Below are 19,775 nucleotides of genomic sequence, written 5' to 3'. Positions count from 1 at the left end.
AGACCAAGTTCGATGCTGGGGATAAAAAGACAACTGGTTGCTGCCCTCATGGAGGGTACCTACCAGTAGACAGAGGGAGATAGATAGGACAGTTACAGGTGGTGGCAAGAGCTGTAACAATATATTTTAGATAGATAGATAGATAGACAGGCAGACAGAAAATATATTTTAGATCAGGGGGCTGTGAGAGAGTGACAGCTGCAGCTTCTGATGGGGATGGTCAGGGAAGGCTTCTCTGGGGAACTGATATATGATGGATGCAAAGGAGCTGTCATAAGAACTGGGTGAAGAAGCATTCTCGGCAGAGGAGCAGCAGGCACTAAGGTCCTGGGGTCTGGCAGCATTGGTGACATCAGGCAACCAAAAGGCGGCTCTGCTGTTGCTGGAGTGTTGTGGGCGACGGGGAGTGTGGTGTGGGCTGAAGTGGGGAGTAAGCAGGAGCCCTACCTCAGCGGGGCTCACAGGTCATTGTAGGGGGCTTAGATTTTACTCTGGGAACAAGGGGCTGGAGGACTTGAAGCGGAACACTGACAAAGTTGGTCTATAGTTTATTAGATCATTCTGGCTGCCATGTGGATGGTAGCTTGAAGGGAGTCAAGAGTGGAAACAGGGAGCTTCCCTGGTGGCACAGTGGTTAAGAATCCCCCTGCCAAGGCAGGGGACAGGGGTTCAAGCCCTGGTCCGGGAAGATCTCACATGCCACGGAGCAACTAAACCCATGCGCCACAACTACTAAGCCTACATGCCACAACTGCTGAGGCCACATGCCACAACCGCTGAGGCCCGCGCACCTAGAGCCAGTGCTCCACAACAGCAGAGGCCACCGCGATGAGAGGCCCACGCGCCACAATGGAGAGTAGCCCCCGCTCGCCGCAGCTAGGGAGAGCCCACGTGCAGCAACAAAGACCCAACACAGCCAAAAAATAATTAATTAACTAATTAATTAATTATTAATTTAGAAAGAGTGGAAACAGGAAGAGAGCTAAGAGGCCATCACTGTTGTCCAGATGAGAAAAAGAGGTGGCCTGGACTGGGAGGCCACTGGGACAGAGAGAAGTAGATAGAAATTGGAAGTGTCTTGCTGAGGGATTAAACATTGGGAGTGAGGGAAGAGGGTAGTTGAAAGTGACATCAAAGTTTTGACCTGAGCAATTAGGTGGTTTGATTTGTGGAATGGTGAATACTGGGACGGGGGTCCATGCTTTGGGATGGGGCAATTAAAGTTCACTAGGACCCTATTAGGTTTGAGATGCCCCGGAAACACCCAGGTAGAGATTTCAAATAGTAGTTGAATATATGGGTCCAGAACTCTGGTGTCCAGTATGGTAGCCACTAGGTACATGTGACAATTTAATTTTAAATTAAATAAATAAAAATTCAGTTCCTCAGTCACACTAGCTACATTTCAAGTGCTCAGCAGACATATGTGGCTAGTGGCTACTGTACTGGACAGGACGGATCTAGAACATTTCCATCATTGCAGAAAGTCCTCTTGGGCAAAAAAGTGTTGGTCTGAGCTGTGGCCCAGAGTCACAAGGCATTTCTGTCTAGGATAGTGGCTTCCTACTCTGGTAATTTGGGGCCAGAAAGCTGGTGTCCCTGCGTCCTTCTCAAATGGCTCCTTGCTCTCTCTCTACATGATCACACCATATCGGGTATTCAGTGATATCCCTGACACATGGCCATGTCAGAGAGGCACTGGCCACCCAGAAGGACAAGTTGCCTTGAGGCTGATCGAGGACATTGTCCCCTGGGGCTGAGTATCATTAGAGTGATGAGTATAAACACATGAGTGTAAAACGTGGAGTGTAGGCTGTTACTCATGAGGCGCTACCAGTTCTAGGACTCACTGTGTAGACTTGGCTAGTTTGAGAAATGTGCAGTGGATTTGGAAGTTGTCAGGATAAATGAGGGTGGAAAAGAAGACAGGTTTAGAGTTCAACAGTCTTATGTTCTCGAACTAACTGTGTCACTGGAGGTAAACCAGTCAACCTCTTTTTTTTGTTTTTTTTTTTTTCGGTACGCGGGCCTCTCACTGCTGTGGCCTCTCCCGTTTCGGAGCACAGGCTCCGGACGCGCAGGCTCAGCGGCCATGGCTCACGGGCCCAGCCGCTCCGCGGCACGTGGGATCCTCCCAGACCGGGGCACGAACCCGCGTCCCCTGCATCGGCAGGCGGACTCTCAACCACTGCGCCGCCAGGGAAGCCCTCATCAACCTCTTGAACGTCAACTTCCTCAGCTACAAAAGGGAGAAGATTCCACGCCTGAGCAGGGAGATGGGGAAATTGCTTGAATAAGTAAGAAGAAGTAGTGGGTGTAAGACAGGTTGTTTTTTTGTTGTTGTTTTTATCGTTTTGTTTACAAAACAGTTCAGTGACTTTTATTGTTTCTGGCAATATAATCATGTGCCATTTTGTAAACCAAGAGAGCAGCAGTATTTTTCTTTCTTAAATTATTAGATTACAAAAAGCACATTTAGGAATCTTGTCTCTGGACTAGCGATATATGAGGTTATTTGTAAATCAATGGTCTTGTTTCTCCTTTAATAAAACAGCAAAATAGTATTTTGAGATTAATCCTTACAGACGGAGTGTTACATCTGAAATTGGTCTTTTTATAGAAGTTGGGTCAGTCAGGAGATAATATATTTTAGATGGCTTAAGTGTGTCTTCCCTGTGGATAGCACATTCTGTAAGCCCACCTGAGGTGCCTTGAGGTCTAAGACTTGAGAGAGCACAGTCTAGAAATGTCCCGTGGAATCTGCAGAAGGCTAAACCTTGAGGAGCTCATTTCCTGCAGTTGCTGATGCTGCTCGTCAGAGTTGAAGCTCTGGTCCCACCCATCCTACCACTGCAGGCGAGGCAGGGTTTTGTGAGGCAGGACCAAGGAGGTGAGCCTCAGAGAGCTCCCCTGGTCCCCCCTGACCATGCCCAGGTCAACCTCCCCAGCCCAGGCTCCCAGAGAGAGTTTTCCCCTCGGACTGTTCTAAATCCCCTAGTGCGGCTTTCACTGGGAACAAACTGTGTCCACTTGAGTCTTGGTGACTTCCTGGAAATGGTGCCCTCATCTAAGGTTAGAGGCTAGAGCAGAAGGGATCTGCCTGGATACAGATGGTCCATGGCAGGACTTGGTAGAGAATCAAGTTAGTAGCCTGCAAACTTGTGGAGTGCTATGGCAAGATTTGAGTGGTAATTTACTTTTTTCGATCCACTGGCCCCCTTTTCTGATGTCTTGGAATGCCCACCTATGCTGGCTCCTGCTTCTGGTGACAAGGTTGCTGGTGATGTCATCCAAGGGGGCTCATTTCATGAGTAAGAGGGATTCTGGGTCCACAGCAGACTGACGTCAAGGACCCAGGAGGCTGGGAATGTCTTGTCCACATCTCCACGTCTTCTGAGAGAGAGGAGTGGGGCACGCCTCAGGTACAAGTTTCCTGTTCCTACTCATTTTCTCTCTTCCTTTCATCTTCCTACCATGAATACAGGGAGAGAGGCTGGCAGAGCTCGCTGCCTTGCAGTGACTGGGCCAGTGGGACGTGGCTGTGCTTTGGGAGTTCTGTGGCTTGTCATTTGCCAGGCATGGATTTTGTTTCGGTTTGGGTTTTGTGCATGTCAGGGGTTTATTTTAAACGGTTTAAGGCTTGGATAGGCCACAGGACCTGGCTGGGCCTGGCTTCTTCTTTGGACCTCATCACACAGCAGCCTATTGGAGACGGAAGCAAGCAGGTCCTGCCGCCTTCATTTTCGCCCCATGTTTCTGGCTGCAGAAAACAACCAGCTCCAGGGAGGCTGCTCCCTGGGGGGCCCGGGGGTGGGCTTGTTAACACTGGCTTCTCCCCAGGGAAGCCTCTTGGTGCGGTTACGGTCCTCCTCCTTCCGGGGCCTGCCTGGGCCACGTGCGTCCCAGGTATCCTGAGACACGTGGGCCTCTGGGCCTCCGTGGGAGGGGGGCAGCTGGACACAGGGCCTGGGGCACCGTCTCATTTCAGAAGAAGGGTTTTCAGGCCGAACCCAGGCCATGGGATAAAAGGCCATCTGTCTGTCCCTTGGTGCCCAGCCCCAGCTTTCCCAAACAACATTCCTTTATGCCGGCTCCCCCGCCTCCTGCAGCCCCCGCCCCGCTGCACACAGCCTCCTTTCACCGCCTCTGCGGTCGGCTTGTTTGTTTGCCATGCTGAGGGCAGGCTTTTTGTTGTTCTCTTTTCTCTCCCCCTCATGCACCATCCAAGCACACCCTCTCTGGGGACGGTCTGGGGCACTAGAGAGGGGCTTGGGGGCTCAGGGCAGGGGCTTGGAGCATCCCGGTGCGTCCTCCCGGAGGGGATAGAAGAGGATGTGGGAAGGAGCTCGGCAGGGACAGCCCTGGAAGTGGATTCCTGGCTGGCTCTCCCAGCAACTGTTTGCGAGTCCTTGAATCAGTGACTTGGTCCCTCTGTGCCTCCATTTCCCTCATCCAGGGAACACGTCCTCAGGGAGAATTGTGTTGATCCCGATGAGATGTTGGCCACACGTGCAGGTGGTAACGGCACTCGCTGTGGAGGTGGCGCAGCTGTCCCGGAAGCCTTGTGGCTGGGTGGGGGCTGGGGATCGCCAAGTAGGCCAAGGTTTGCACTAAAGGGGGTCGCGGTGCACCAGACCTCCCCCCACCCCAGTTCAGCCTGCCTCCCCATCACAGTGCTTCCAGGTGCTGGGGAGTGACTTCCCAGGCCCTGAGGAAGGAGAGCAAGGCCACCCCTGGCTGCTAGACAGGGAACGGTGGGCTGGGGAGGGAGCTATAGGAAGTCCCCTACATACGAACGAGTTCCGTTCAAAGTGTACGTTCGTAAGTCCAATTTGTTCATGAGTCCAACAAAGTTAGGTAGGTACCCAACTAACACAATCGGCTCTATAGTATTTACTGTAATCGGTTTATAATACTTTTCACGCAGATAATACATAAAAAACAAACACAAAAGATAAAGACAACATTTTAAATCTTACAATACAGTACCTTGAAAAGTACAGTAGGCCAGCACAACAGCTGGCATACAGGGGCTGGCATCGAGGGAACAGGCAAGAAGAGTTACTGCCTGGAGAGGGAGAGGAGGGGGGAGATGGTAGAGCTGAAGGATCGCCAGCAACAGGAGACGGAGGGCGAGCTGCAGTTTCACTCACGCCTGACGTTGACGGAACACACGTTCGCATCTTTGAAAGTTCGCAACTTGAAGGTTCGTATGCAGGGGACTTGCTGTACTCGAATGCCTACCCCTCCCAGCGCCGTCGGTGTGGGCTGCCACCGAGGGCCTGGCAGGAAGGCTGTGCTGATTGCAAGACCCTGCTTTCTGCCGCCTCCTCAGATCTTGTCTCCATATCCCCTTGGACACCTCCATCATTTGTTCTCGTTCCTGGTTGGATTCCTTCTCCTTTTGTGACCCTGAGGCAAACGCAGGGGAAACTGGTTCAGCTTGGATTCGTTTGCTAGCGCTGCCATAACAAAGTCCCACAACCTGGGTGGCTTAGGCAACAGAAATTTACGTGTCACAGTTCTGAAGGCTAGCAGTCTGAGACCAAGGTATGGCAGCCTTGGTTCCTAGCGAGGGCTGTGGGAGAGACTCTGTCCGAGGCCTCTCCCTAGCTCCTGGTACTTTGTTGGCAATCTTTGGTGGTTTGGCACCTGCAGATGCTTCACCCTGATCTCTGCCTCCCTCTTCACATGGTGTTCTCAGTGTGTGTGTCTGTTTCCAAACTTCACCTCTTTATAGGGGCACCGGCCACATTGGATTAGGGCCCACCCACATCACTCCACCTTAACTAATCACACCTGCAGTGACCCTAGTTCCAAATAAGGTCACGTTCTGATGGATGTGGGCTTAGGACATCAACAGAGGAATTTAGAGGTGGGGTGGGCATGCAGAGGGTCAAGGCAACCCTCCCTGGAGGGAACATCCTTGGTGCACAGCTGCGTCTCTGCTGCGATTCCCTCACCCTCACGGATTTGTCTCCTTTCCAGGGAAGAGCGCCAGGACAAATCCGCATCCACCACCCACTTCTGCTTCCTGACCCGCTGCCTCCTCTAGGCTAGCCTGGAGGGATAAGGAGGCCCAGGTCGCCCTTCGTTGAGCCTTGCTGGGGCTCTGGTCCTCCCAGTGCTGCCCGCCTCTCACCAACCCCCTCAGGGCATTGGTCCAGCTGGGTGGGTGCACGTGGGCTCCCCGTGGATTCCCTGTTGTGGGAACCGGAGGACAAAACCCTTGCTCTTGCCCGTTCACGCCCGTCCTTCTCTGAGGCTGTCCCGGGGGCAGGAGGGCTGCAGCTCACCCAGGCTTTTCAAACTGGCGGACCAAGGGCTGTGTTTGTATTCAGGCAAGTTGGTTTGGCCCCCATGGTGTGTTTTAAACATGAGTCAGATTTTGAAATCTGGAGATTTCACAGAGAAATCTAGTTTTCCAGTTTTTCTTAGAGGTCAGAAGTTCTGACAACAGTGGGCCCCATCCTCCCCTGACCTGAACCTCAGTCGGGGCTGCCCCCTTTCAATGGGGTGTGACCCCCTCCAGTTTGCTGCAGTCCCCTCCATTCCCCACAGCCTCCCCCATGCCAAGACCCCACGACGATGACCATAGATTACTGCACGTGTTGCATTTCTTTTTTTCTCTGTACTGCTGTCTCTAGCAAAAGGTCTCCTCGTGTTTTTGCTTGTCTTTTGTTTCTTGGTGCCTCGTGTTTTAAGAAAAAAGAGAGCGAGCATCTTCCCTCATAGAAGTAAAGAATATTCCTATGTATTTAGCCAAAAATAAATAAATAAAAATAAAATTTAAAAAGTTCGCAGGGACTTCCCTGGTGGCACAGTGGTTATGAATCCACCTGCCAATGCAGGGGACACGGGTTCGATCCTTGGTCCGGGAAGATGCCACATGCCGCAGAGCAAGTAAGCCCGTGAGCCACAACTACTGAGCCTGCGAGCCACAACTCCTGAAGCCTGTGCACCTAGAGCCTGTGCTCCACAAGAGAAGCTGCCGCAACGACAAGCCCGCGCACCACGACAAAGAGTAGCCCCTGCTCACCAAAACTAGAGAAAGCCCATGCACAGCAACGAAGACCCAACACAGCCAAAAATAAATAAATAAAAATAAAAATTTTTTTAAAGTTCTCTTCAAAAGAAAAAAATTTAAAAAAAAAGAATATTCCTACATGTTTAGTCCACAAACAAAATGAGTCTGTTTTATGAACCACACTCTGCCTGCTTCATTCATTGAAGGCACCTGCCCATCTTCTGAGGACAGAGCAGGAACTTGGGGTGCCTTTGCCAGAGAGAAGCACTTCTTGTTCCAAGAGGAAGATCCTCGGGTCACAAAGCAAGCTGATGAGGGAGGCTGGTCTAGAACTTCGTCTCTTCCTTAAAGCTGAATCTGCAGGGTCTGGAATAGATGGTTGGACCCGGATTCTTCCCCCGAGGGCTACCTCCCTGAGAGACAGGCACGTTGGGAGAACTGGCTGGAACCTCAGCAAGCTGGCAGGGGACAACTCCTGGGTCCTCTGTGAGTTTGGGTCCGAGGGCATTGAACTCAGTGTGAGACAGGAGGCGGCGGCCGAGGGAGCCCAGGAGAGGGAGCGGTGGTGTCAGCAGGACCATCTCCATGAGACAAGAGCAGTGGCTTGGGCTGACCTGAGAGGACATCAGGATTCATTAGGAGCCGGGAACTGGCACTGTACGGGGAGAATATAGGGCTGGTGCTGCTGTTTCATTGGCTTCTTTCCCTGCAGCCTTGGACTGTGGCTGGAGGACCTAAGGAGATCAAAATGCCCTCCTCCCCTCCTCCCCTCCTCCCCCATATGGCTCAGCATGTCCAGTGGTTCCCAGCTCAGGGTGGGCAGTGCCCGCCTACCTAGTCTCCTTAGCAGGGCACATTAACCTTCTCCCCTCAAGTAGGCATCTTGCCTGCCTGGCCCCCAGACCCTAAACAGGCCACCGTCTACTCAAATATACCATTCAGCACGTATTCAGGTGCTGACCCCATGCCAGCTGCCAGGGACAGAGCAGTGAGCAAGGCAGCAGGGTCTCTGCCCTCATGGAGCTTGCATTCTGGCTTGGGAGGCAATCACAGGGAAATGCATAGGAAAGCAAGATGCTTTCAGCCCCTGAACTATCGATACTTTGATAGGCTCAGCAGTTCCTTCCAAACAGCCTTGGGCCTCACCATAGATGTGCTTCTAGCCAGGTCTCCTGCCTGCCTTCCGAGGATAGAAAGGTCAGCAGGGCTCAAGAGGAGGGGTGGGTCTTCAGCTCCATTCTTGCTACGCTGGGACAATCTTGTGTCCCTCGGGTACACCCTCTAGGAAAGCGGTCATCTGACACGGGTGGGCTGGACGCTGCATGTCAAGCCACATCCATCAACACTTGAGTTGATTATTCTTGTGAAAGCCATTGTGAATCTGACTACAGAATTACTCAATTCCCTTCTCCAAAGTCTGTAGCTAATGCAATCTGAAGGCAGGACCCAGAACAATTTCCAAAACCTGGAAAAGAGTACATGTATTCTTCACTTGCCGCTGCTTTTTGGTTTTTAAAGGTTTTTGGTTTTCAGGCTTGCTTCCAGGATCAGGAGAGTCTTTTAAATAATGCATTGTGGAAGTTTCCAAGAAACTTTTTTTTTAAAAAGTCTTTTAGAGTCTGAGTTGTACCCTAGGCCCTAGGAATGACCTTTACACACTTTTGATTCATAGATGGTGTTTGCCCATGGAATTCAAGGGTGAGCCCGGCTCAACCATAAAATAAACACGGGGCAGGGAAGTCTGGAAACCATGGCCCAGATCAGTGTGTGTGCTGTGGCGGCTCCCAGCAGGACTCGGTTCCTGGAACATCTGCCCCCCGCCCCTGTTCGGATGGGAGCAGCCCCCAAGTGGGAATGGGAGACCTTTTATTTATTTATTTATTTTTTAATTATTTTTTTTTGTGGTACGTGGGCCTCTCACTGTTGTGGGCTCTCCCATTGTGGAGCACAGGCGCTGGACGTGCAGGCTCAGCGGCCATGACTCACGGGCCTAGCTGCTCCGCGGCATGTGGGATCTTCCCGGACCGGGGCACGAACCCGTGTCCCCTGCATTGGCAGGCGGACTCTCAATCACTGAGCCACCAGGGAAGCCCCCGGGAGACCTTTTAAAAACTCACAGCTAGACCTTAGAAAAAGAGTCAATAAAAGACGCACTAGAGGACACTTCCTTGTACCTGAGGGCATTTCTGCTCCTGGCAGCGCCCATGTGCTGCTTGCTCTGGCTCTCCTTGAAGTCTCCTCCCGTATTGGAGCTGTGTACAGACTTGTGGTGAATAAACCTGGGCTTCTGCCATGGAGGGCTGTGGTCCCGATGAGGCCACCCAGAAAGCCCCTTGGTTCTGTTGTCAGTCTGCGATCTATTGGCCAAAAGCCTATCACCCACGACATGACTGCCTGGTGGTTCCAGGACCCTCAAGTTGTGATTAGCTGGGGTGGCAGGAGGACAGGAGGAAACAGCCTTCTCCCGTCCCTTCTTCCTCTCCTTTCCCCACCCTCCATGGCAGCGCACGGCCCGTGCCAGCCTTCAGACAGGCGCTGGTGCAGGATTCAAGGGCAGCATCTTGGGAGAGTCCCTGACTGCTCAGGGCTGGGGAAGCAAGCTAGTGAGCCCGGTGCTGGGCAGGAGCCACTCCCCTTCCTCCTGGCTCTCAGGAAAGAGGCAGAGAGCCATGGGGATCCTCCCTCCATTTCTCTCACTCTGCTCAGAATATTTCCAGCTGAATGATAACAACAACAACCAAAAACCCTTGAAAGTTCTGTTTTCATTTTCAGCCAACATCTCTCTGTGAAACTGGATTTTTAGTAATTTGTTAAGAAAACCTTGGAACTAGAACAAAGAGAGCATTTGATCTACTTCCTGTTACACAGAGACTAGAGACCCACACCGACCACAGTGAACCAAGAAAACAGTGACGTACAATTAATGCTGACAAAACAAAATTTTAGGTTGTAATTTCTTCTGCATTAATAAATACTTTTAAATGGAACCTTTTTTTTTTTTAATCTGCCTGTAAATTTGCCAAATGCCCTTCCTTGGGAAGAACTGCCTTTTATTCTGCGAGCATGTGTTTCCTACCTATTTCTTTCATTTATGAAATGCTGCTGATGATAATTTTAAAAATATTTTTTAATATGTGTTTTTTCATGTATTTATTTACTCTTTTTTTTTGGCTGCGTTGGGTCTTCGTTGCTGCGCACGGGCTTTCTCTAGTTGAGGCGAGCGGGGGCTACCCTTCGTTGCGGTGCGTGGGCTTCTCATTGCAGTGGCTTCTCTTATTGCAGTTGCAGAACACGGGCTACAGGCGCGTGGGCTTCAGTAGTTGTGGCGCGTGGGCTCAGTAGTTGTGGCTCGCAGGCTCTAGAGCACAGGCTCGGTAGTTGTGGCGCACGGGTTTAGTTGCTCCGCGGCATGTGGGATCTCCCCGGACCAGGGCTCAAACCTGTGTCCATTGCATTGGCAGGCGGATTCCCAACCACTGCACCACCAAGGAAGCCCCTTTTTTAATATTTTTATTTGGCAAAATAAGATGCTGGTAATTTCACGTCAGACTAATGTATTTTCATTTCTGCTCATTCCTATCCTGTGGACTATCCGTGGCCAAAGGGCACTGAGAATATATGGCCCAGATTATTGGACTTTGACCCTTGTGTCTGGGTACCACCTCACCCAGCCCAGGGTGGCATTCTAAGATGGTGTGTTCAGTGTCCTGGGCGACCTCTCTCTTCCCAGCAGATGCGCTCACCCCCCATTCTTTCTTTTTTTTTTTAACATCTTTATTGGAGTATAACTGTTTTACAATAGTGTGTTAGTTTTTCCTTTACAACGAAGTGAATCAGTTATACATATACATATGTTCCCATATCTCTTCCGTCTTGTGTCTCCCTCCCTCCCACCCTCCCTATCCCACCCCTCTAGGTGGTCACAAACCACCTAGCTGATCTCCCTGTGCTATGAGGCTGCTTCCCACTAGCTATCCACTCTACGTTTGGTAGTGTATATATGTCCATGGCACTCTCTCACTTCGTCACAGCTTACCCTTCCCCCTCCCCATATCCTCAAGTCCATGCTCTAGTAGGTCTGTGTTTTATTCCCGTCCTACCACTAATCTCTTCATGACCTTTTTTTTTCCTTAGAGTCCAAATATATGTGTTAGCATACGGTATTTGTTTTTCTCCTTCTGACTTACTTCACTCTGTATGACAGACTCCAGGTCTATCCACCTCATTACAAATAACTCAGTTTCATTTCTTTTTATGGCTGAGTAATATTCCATTGTATATATGTGCCACATCTTCTTTATCCATTCATCTGTTCATGGACACTTAGGTTGCTTCCATGTCCTGGCTATCGTAAATAGAGCTGCAATGAACATTGTGGTACATGACTCTTTTTGAATTATGGTTTTCTCAGGGTATATGCCCAGTAGTGGGATTGCTGGGTCGTATGGTAGTTCTATTTTTAGTTTTTAAGGAACCCCCATACTCCCCCCATTCTTTATATATTTCCAAGGAGCATGAGCCTGGCAGAGTTTCAGGGCTCCACCCCGAGCAACACAGCCAGGATCCCCTGAGGTTCCTGCCACATCTCAGGGGTCTGGAGTGTCAGGGGATCGTGGCTGTGTTGCAAAGAGCCAACACTGAAACATGATCCACTCAAGAAATATGAGTGGAGATGTAATATTTTCAAGAGCCCACCCTAGGTAACTTGAAGAGAGGAAACAGTAGTTTCCTGACCTGTTAGAATCTGTTGTTTGTCCACCATTGGACAAACAAGATCACGGCCCAAACATGCCAAAACCATCAGAGGCAGGAAATTGTAAATACCAACTGAGGCAGTGGGACACATGGAAAGTGTGACTTTTTTCAAAGTTGGAAAATGAAAAGCTCATTTCTGGCTAGAATGGTTAGGGAAGAAGTACATGGTTGTCAAGAGAATATTCTGGATCCCAACTGTGGCTCTACCCCTCATTAGCTGTGGGGCTCCTTCATGCCTTGGCCCTCTCATCTGTCAAGTGTGAATAATAATCATGCCTCCTTCATAAGGTTGTTCTGAAGATGAAAGGGCTGGGCGCATGGTAGGCCTTTGTGAATATTCACCGTTGTCATCATGCTAGATAGGTTGACATTTGGGAAGAAAAACGCGAGGCATGTTTAGAAAATGGCAAGTCGTCCTTACCAGTGAGAGGGAAAAATTAGGGTTAATTCAAAGGCATGACAGAAGAGCTTGGAAATACAGGGGAAAGACGTTAAATACAAGGAAGTCAAGGATAAGCCGACCTACAGAGGAAGATAGTGTGTTCACTCTTAGGAATGTGGTCAGAGGGTCAGACTATAATGTCGGCTGTTGGAAACGTACTCCCGGAGCAAGGAGCAAGGGGACCAGCGTTAGAGAGACGTTGCAGAGTCTTCTGAGCTGATGTGTGATTGGCATGTTGCAGATGTTCAAACACATATGTCTGTGGATGAGTGGGTGACAGCAGTGGGTGTGGATCAGATCCTTGCAGGAGGAAAGAATTAAGGAAGAGACAAGGGACCATAGTGATACTTCACTGAGACCACCAGCCCCTGAAGAGGAGGCAGATGTGGAACCAGGGCTTCTGTCCCCGCAAACTCCCCTCGATGATCCCATTTCTTAGGGTTTCTCTGGTTTCCAGTGCCTTCTGCCCTCCTGTTCGTCACTACTCCGGGCATCCCAGTCTTCATCACAGTGGATCTGCAGGTCCAGCTCGCCTCCTGGGCCACAAAAGCTCTCCACACCACGCCAGCAGCAGCAGTCCATGAAAAAAGCTTCAGGTGGCTATAAGCTAAGTGAATGAGGTGCATAAGATAGAGGTCAAAGTGCCAATGGGAGCTCAGTTCCCGTGGCCTGAAACAGGATGTTCCATGTGGGGGAGGCATGAGCCCTGCTGGGTTCTGGCCTGGTCCCATCACACCCACCTTGGAAGAGGAGCAGGAACCAATCATTATGCTTAGAGACCCTGTTATGTCTTAAGGGGGTCTTGTGGAAAAGCAGATGGCAGTGGTCCTCATGTATGTATAAGCTGCCAGGCGAAAAAGAGCCTGTACAGTCCTGGAGGGGAAGAGCCAGGAGTGGTCCCTGGAAACTGAGGCAGCCAGCTGAGCAGCAGGGAGACTTTCCTAAGGACTCGAGCTCTCAGAAAACAGCCCAGCCTTAAGTGACCAGAAGCGCGGGCTGGATAGATGAGTGCTCTGTGCCCAGTGCTGAAAAGTAATGGGCATTTCTTCTGCTTCCAGTGGTTGTTTAGATGCATGTGTCCCAAACAGATCTGTGTCTGCCACTCGGGGATGTCTGAAAAGTGCAGCGCAGACAAAAACATCAAATGCTAATTCGAGTGATAACCACTTCCCTGCTTGGGATGGGTGGACCCCAAGACAAGCTTTTTGTGGAGAGAGATGGATGGAGTTGTAGTGAATGAGAGGGGTTGGAGGTGCAGAGAAGAATTAGATCACCCTACTTAAGAAAGGACTTGGGGTGACTAGGAGAAAAGAACTATCCAGGAGGGAGGGAGAACCAATAGGTCCATGATTGGAGGCGCTCGGAGGTATTTTAAGGGTAGAACAGAATTAGAAGGGACAAGATTCTTATATGACATTTATATTTGATACTTAGGGAGTTTCCTTGCATGAAATACTATAAAATCCACTCCATCCTCAAGAGATCATCAGAGATGCTTTTTTTTTTTTTTTTTTGCGGTATGCGGGCCTCTCACTGTTGTGGCCTCTCCCGTTGCGGAGCACAGGCTCCGGACGCGCAGGCTCAGCGGCCATGGCTCACGGGCCCAGCCGCTCCGCGGCATGTGGGATCTTCCCGGACCGGGGCACGAACCCGTATCCCCTGCATCGGCAGGCAGACTCTCAACCAATGCGCCACCAGGGAAGCCCAGAGATGCTTTTTAGAAGAAGTCAGGTATTAGCATAGTGACGAAGACTAAAAATACTGAGATACCCAGACCAAGACAGGACCATGAAAGCCCGCTTTTACTTGGGTTACATGTGGGTTTTCCCAGGAAATGACAGCATCACTGTCACCATCAAGTTCTCTTCATTCATTTGGAAGCAAAACATGTAAGAATCATAGCAACAGAAACCCCAGCTGGCTGCTCAAACACTCTTCTTGGGTTCTTGCCAATATCCAGGTTCCAAGGGCCCCTTCTCCATGGCCACCACAGCTTCCTTTAGTCACAGGGACTCAGAGGACACCCCCCCTCCGTTGGTAAGTGCTCTCCCCACCCTTCCTGGAGGGAAGCCTGCATTTTACCTACGTGCTGGCCTGCCCTCTCTGGCCTCACCCCGCATGACGTCAGGGCCAGCTGGAGCCATGTGATTTTCCCAGTACATTCCATTTCCTTCTGCCTTTGCCTCTTTGCTCCTTCCATCTGACCTTGAGCCCATGTGGGCTCTCCTGTGCCAGTCCCGCCCCCCGTGTGGCCGCTGACCCACACCTGGGCGTCCCTGGAGGGACGGCCCCCTCACGCCCTGCTGCCTTTCTTTCTTGTGGGCACGTGGACCTAGCTGCCCAGCCTGTGGCCCGCGAGCTCTGTAGAATTACCGGGGAGAGAGGCAGGTGATGTAGTCACTGGCCGTGACCCGGTGAGCCTGCCAGGTCCCCTGGGTGCCACCCTGCGACTCTTTACCCGACCCCTGTCAGGGGCCTGGGGAAAGGCTGGCAGGGACCTCCTGGGCCAGGCCATCCGCACGCACTGCTCTCATTTCCCTCCGGTCTCTCTGCCAGCTTCTGTCCTCTCCCAGATCTTTTGCCGCTTGTTTTTATGGGTATTATTTTCTTTTTTCAGGGAGAAGAAAAGTGCAGAGAATAAGACCACCCACATGAGTGTCTACCCTTTTTCAAGTGCACTCGGTGCCCTTGATTTCCACCCACCCTGCCCTGCCATGGTTCTCCCACCACTCCTGACTCATCGTGGGGCAGTTGGGGGTTCTCTTGCCTCGCCCACTGTGAGTAATCCCCTTGTGTCTTCTCTCCCCCAGGGTTCCGTAGAGAATGGGGCCGTGACCTCTGCAAGCGCTCAGAAGACAGGCCCTGCGATGGAGCCAAAGCTCAAAGCAGTGGACTGGGACAAGGTAGCGGGCACAAGACAGGGTGGGGTGACGGTCGGGGCTCCCAGGGCCGAGGAGAGGGTGTGTGGAGCCACAGGCTGTGGTTATTCATGAGGTTTGCCCAGGGAAGATGAGGACCGAGGAGCAGGTGCCCACAGCTCACAAGTGCCACCTGGGGCAGCAAACCTGGGCCGAGGTTGTGGTGGGTCTGGGGAAACGACACACGAGATCTGTGCAGAGCCAGGCTCCAAAGACCCCAGAGGGAGGTGTCCCACAGGGACCCCTGAGGCTGAGAAGGGCACGATGACAGGGTCAGGAGGCCCAGAACGCCCAGCTTGGCCAGTGCACAAGGCAGAGCTGCCCCAGGTGCCGGCGACCACTCACAGGAGTGACCGGTGCAGGAGCCTGCTGAGACGGGCAGGGAAAGGGCTGGAGCCTCTGTAGCATGTGGCTGCAGAGCCCGATGACAGACCTCTCTCGGTGCTTGGAGACCAGCATCTTGCTGTGATTAGACACACCCATTTGCTGGTTAGGGAAGTCCTGGAGGAGCTGGGTCGTCACAGGTGGCAGCGGAGCCGAGAGGAGGGAGGGGTAGCATTGCCTGGGGTCTCTGGAGAGAACCGGACCTGGGTGTCATTTCCCTCCAACCTTGGTCATAGGACTTTCTCGATGTCATGTCTCCATTTCCTCCTGTAATAGACATAAGTGTATATGTCTATAAATGTCCCCAACCTGTGCTGGACACGGAACAAAAGACCAACAGGACAGGCCATTGCTTTCGGGGAGCACACAATCTGGTTGCGGAGTGCAGATCTCCCCCCCACACATGTTATTACAACATGGGGAGAAGCAAGAAGAGCACCCAAGGGACACAGTTGACCAGAGGAGGTCCCCACTGATGGTTTGCTGGGCCCCTTTTGCCAGGACTCCTAAGGCCCTGACCCCAGGAACTCAGAGATGGCATCTGTCACGTGGGAATCACCCCTGCCTCTGGGGAAGCCCATCAGCCCAGGGCAAAGACGCCTTTGGGTGCTTCACTGAAGAGGCCAGGACAAGTCGTCCTGTGGCCCCATCCCCTTCAAGCAGGCCTGTGACCGAAAGGGAAATTGAAGGCCATCAAGGGGAAAGGCTTGCATAGGCCACGCAGTATGTCCCCAGAGGGCTCACTGGACCTGGTCTCCTGACCTTGACGCCGGACTCAGCCACGACTGCTCATTGCTCAGGCCAGGGGCACAGGTTGAGGGTCTCAGTACAAACGGCTGACTTCTCTGGAAACTTTGGGGACCTGGGCTTGTTCTGCACGAGGGCAGGATGGAGGGGGAGACAGCCAGCCTGAACGGGACAAGGACCTGGGAAGCTGGTGGAGTCAGGACCTCGACTTGAAAAAGGAGGAGCTGTGGTGGGAGACGAGGAAGGTGCGGGGTTGAGGGTATTACCCGAGAGTGAGCTGCAGCATGTCCAGCTCTGGGCTCAGCGGCCAGTGCACTGTGCTGAAAGGACCGCATGAAGAGGGGTGCTTGGGGCCAGCATCTGTGGGCTTGGTTTAGGCGTTGAAGGTTGGAAAGAAAATACAGAGAGCTGAGCAGGCCTGGGGTGGGGAGGCAAGAAAGAATCATCCTAGAAGGGAGGGGACTGTCGCATGAGCCTGGCTGGGGACGCGCAGATCACCAGCCCTGCTCAGGGGAGGGGTCCTCCCAGTTTCCCTGGGCTGCCCTCGGCACAAGGCAGAGGGGTCAAGTCCCCCAGGCCTGTTCTGCCATCCACCCCGCCCCCACCCAAGGGGAAGAGAGGCCTCCCCTCCCCCTCTTCCCCGGGCCCGCCCCCCCCCCCTCCTCTCCAGCACATCCAGGTCATACCTGACTCACCTCCCTCCGACCCCAGCCTCTGTCATTCTCTCTCTCTCACACACACTTTCTGTCTTCCTCCTCTCCCTCTTCCTTTGTCCCTGGGCTGAGGGAGAGAGGCAAGGGCTGGCCCAAGAGACGGTGTGGAGACCCACTGGGAGCAATGGGGGATCAGCATCGTGCCTCCCCCAGGCCCTGAGAAGACCCGGCACGAGGAGCTCACTTCCCAGGGAGAGCGAACAGTGCTTTCCTTGCTTTCTTTCCTTTCTTATTCATCTACCACGTGGTCAATCCCAGCCCCTTTGCGGGGTGACGAGAGGCTGGGAGACCCCCATCTGTTTGAGAGGCTGGGAGACCCCCATTTGTTTCTGACCTGGGCCAGGGTCTGGACCTTGAGGAGCTCTAGAGAAAGGCCAAGAGGGCAGCAGCTTTGTCTCAGCCAGGGGTCCCGGGCTGGGGTGGACTTGCCAAACTTAACCCTTCATGTTTTGCATTCACGGGAAGCCCCTCTAGGTGCTGCTAAGGAAGGGAGTCTTGGTTACCATGGCCCAGCCTCCCTGGTCCTAGAAGCTGGGGGACAGAGTCAGCCATGCTGGAAAAAGTGAGGGGAAACTGGGTTGGGGGTGCTGGGGCAGAGAGTGGAGGGCGGAGAGTTCTGAAAAGGCAGGAGAAAAGGCCAGGAAGCAAGCCCGGTGGGCCCTGCCCTGCTCAGAGGTGCAGTATCGTCTGACTTTCGAACGCTGCATGGGATTTTATTGGAACAATTTCTGAATCATACCATGCATCACCTCTTGGGCAGGACCCAAGTTTCCGTGTGGGACAAGAAACCAGGTTGTAGCTCCTTACCCCACTCTACGCCCTACATGTCTCTCCCTGTTTCCTGGAACCCAGCCAGCTCGGAGCCTACACCAGTAGAGGTAGACAGAGCGCCCACTGCTCCTGGCTTCTGGGCACACCTGTTCCATTTGTCCCACGACCTCTTTTGCTCCTTCACTGTGTCCTTGACAGGGCTTCCCACTAGGGGGCCAGGGTCCTGGGAACCAGATTGAACTAGTGTGATTTGAGGGGTTTGCAGAACCCCCTGCCCAGATCCCCCTGGACAGCGGAGTTAACGCTGAATTTACTCTTCTTTCATTGAGCTCTCCTGTGCCGAACACAGGGTAAGAGCTTTAGGCTAAGCACTTTAATGATATTATCTTTTACTAACAACACAAGGTGATAATGATCCTGATTTAACTAATGAGGAAGATCTTCAGCCCAAGGTCAAAGTCACTCTGCTGGTTAGCGTAGGGGGTCACAGCTGAGCCCCCTGCCCTGCCCCCTCCGTGTGTCCTGGAGCCCTTCCACCCTGGTGGCTGGCCACGAATAAGACCCTTTCACAACCCCTGCATAAGTCACTGAGAACTTGGGCAAGTAGCACCTGGATCGGAACCAGCGCCCCTCAGGCAGCCGCCCCTGGGACAGGGCCGACCTCGACACCATGGGTGCTGGTGGCTTCCTTCACAGGACTCTGCCCCCCAGTCACCTGGGTCCCCCTTGAGCCTCCCTTCTCCCTTTGGCCCTCCCCAGAGTAGGGGTGTGGAGGGTCTGGCTGCAGAGGGATCCACAGGGGGTCCCCAGGATGGCCCTCCTGGCCCAGAGCCTCTCAAGTTTCCTCCCTGCTTGTCCCCTTGCCCGGAGGTCTGGGCCCCTCTTCTAAAGAGCTCAGCTGTGCTCAAAAAATACCCCCGGGGAGACACCAGGCAGGCACGCTGGGCACTGCCCTCTTTGTCCCTGCAGGGGCAGTGGACAAGGCAGGCTGGGGGGCAGGAGGTGCCACTGGGTGACCACAGGCAGTTACAGCCTGTTTCTCCATCAAGAAGAAGGAGGAAATTATTCCTGCCCTGTATTGTGTGGGGTATCGGAAAGTGAGTTGCCAGTGGAAGACCACCCCGCCTGGCCTTGGGCCGGGCACCCGGGGCAGGACTGCAGTGGTCCCGGCTTTCTGCACAGCACGCCGTCCTTCCCCTCTCCCTGGGCCTCGGCCCCTTACCCCCTGCTACCTGTCACTCTCATCTCCTGGACCTTCGCAGTGGGGAGCACGAGGCCACCTCCTCCGGGTACGGGAAGGTTATACGGCACGGGCGGGGGAGGCAGAACCCGCCCCTGTGGACTTGAGCTGGTCCAGCTGGGGGCCCCCAGTTAAACCTCGGGGGACAGGCCTGCACTCACCCCTGCAAGGCCACCAAGAGCCGCTGCACTAGACACCCCTGCTTGATCCCTCACAGCCTCTGTGCCAGAGAACCCAGTGCCGTGGGGGTCCTAAGCCAGCTGAGAGCGGGCCTCCTGGCCCTGTGGTTAGGACCTCGGGCTCCGGAGCTGGGCGGCTGAGGTGCAACATATGTAGCTGAGCATCTAGCCTAAGTCTCCTCATCTGTCAGATGAGCTCATCAGAGGCCCCATCTCTCAAAATTCTGGCTTCCAAGAATATTCGGACCTGAAGTCGGAGCCCAGGGGCCTGTTACAAGGATGCAGAAACAGTGGCTGAAATTCTCCTCCTTCACTGGCACCGCCCCCTGCCCCGCCCCCGCTCCTGCTGGGTGGAAGCCCCTCCCCCACCTCCCTGGCCCAGAAAGCTGCCCTGGAGCTGTGAGCTCTGGGGTTTGGGTACACATTTCTTTCAGCAATCGCCTCAGCTCACAGCTGCGGTGGTGGGAGGAGCTGCTGACAGAGAGCAGCTGCCCCCTCTCCCCACATTTGCCCCTCGCCCTGTCTGGGGATGAGCGGATTCCCACTCCTGAGCTGGGGCTGCCCCTGGAAAGAGTTATGTGCCACCTGGCCCCTGTGCT

At 53.1% G+C, this 19,775-nt stretch overlaps 1 protein-coding gene across 1 annotated transcript in view; it reads left to right on the top strand.

Annotated features, from left to right (window-relative positions):
• The window catches only part of FA2H (fatty acid 2-hydroxylase), a 53,859-nt gene that overhangs the window by 15,507 nt on the left and 18,577 nt on the right, over positions 1 to 19,775 (top strand). The window contains exon 2 of the mRNA XM_059043771.2: positions 15,035 to 15,127. Within this exon, the coding sequence (XP_058899754.2) occupies positions 15,035 to 15,127 (93 nt within the window). The remainder of the gene's footprint in view (positions 1 to 15,034; positions 15,128 to 19,775) is intronic.

The sequence above is a fragment of the Kogia breviceps genome, chromosome 18, assembly GCF_026419965.1.
Source record: "Kogia breviceps isolate mKogBre1 chromosome 18, mKogBre1 haplotype 1, whole genome shotgun sequence".
NCBI classification, from domain to species: domain Eukaryota; kingdom Metazoa; phylum Chordata; class Mammalia; order Artiodactyla; family Physeteridae; genus Kogia; species Kogia breviceps.
Note: the sequence above shows the minus strand (reverse complement) of the source record. Positions and strands in the feature narration are given on the sequence as shown.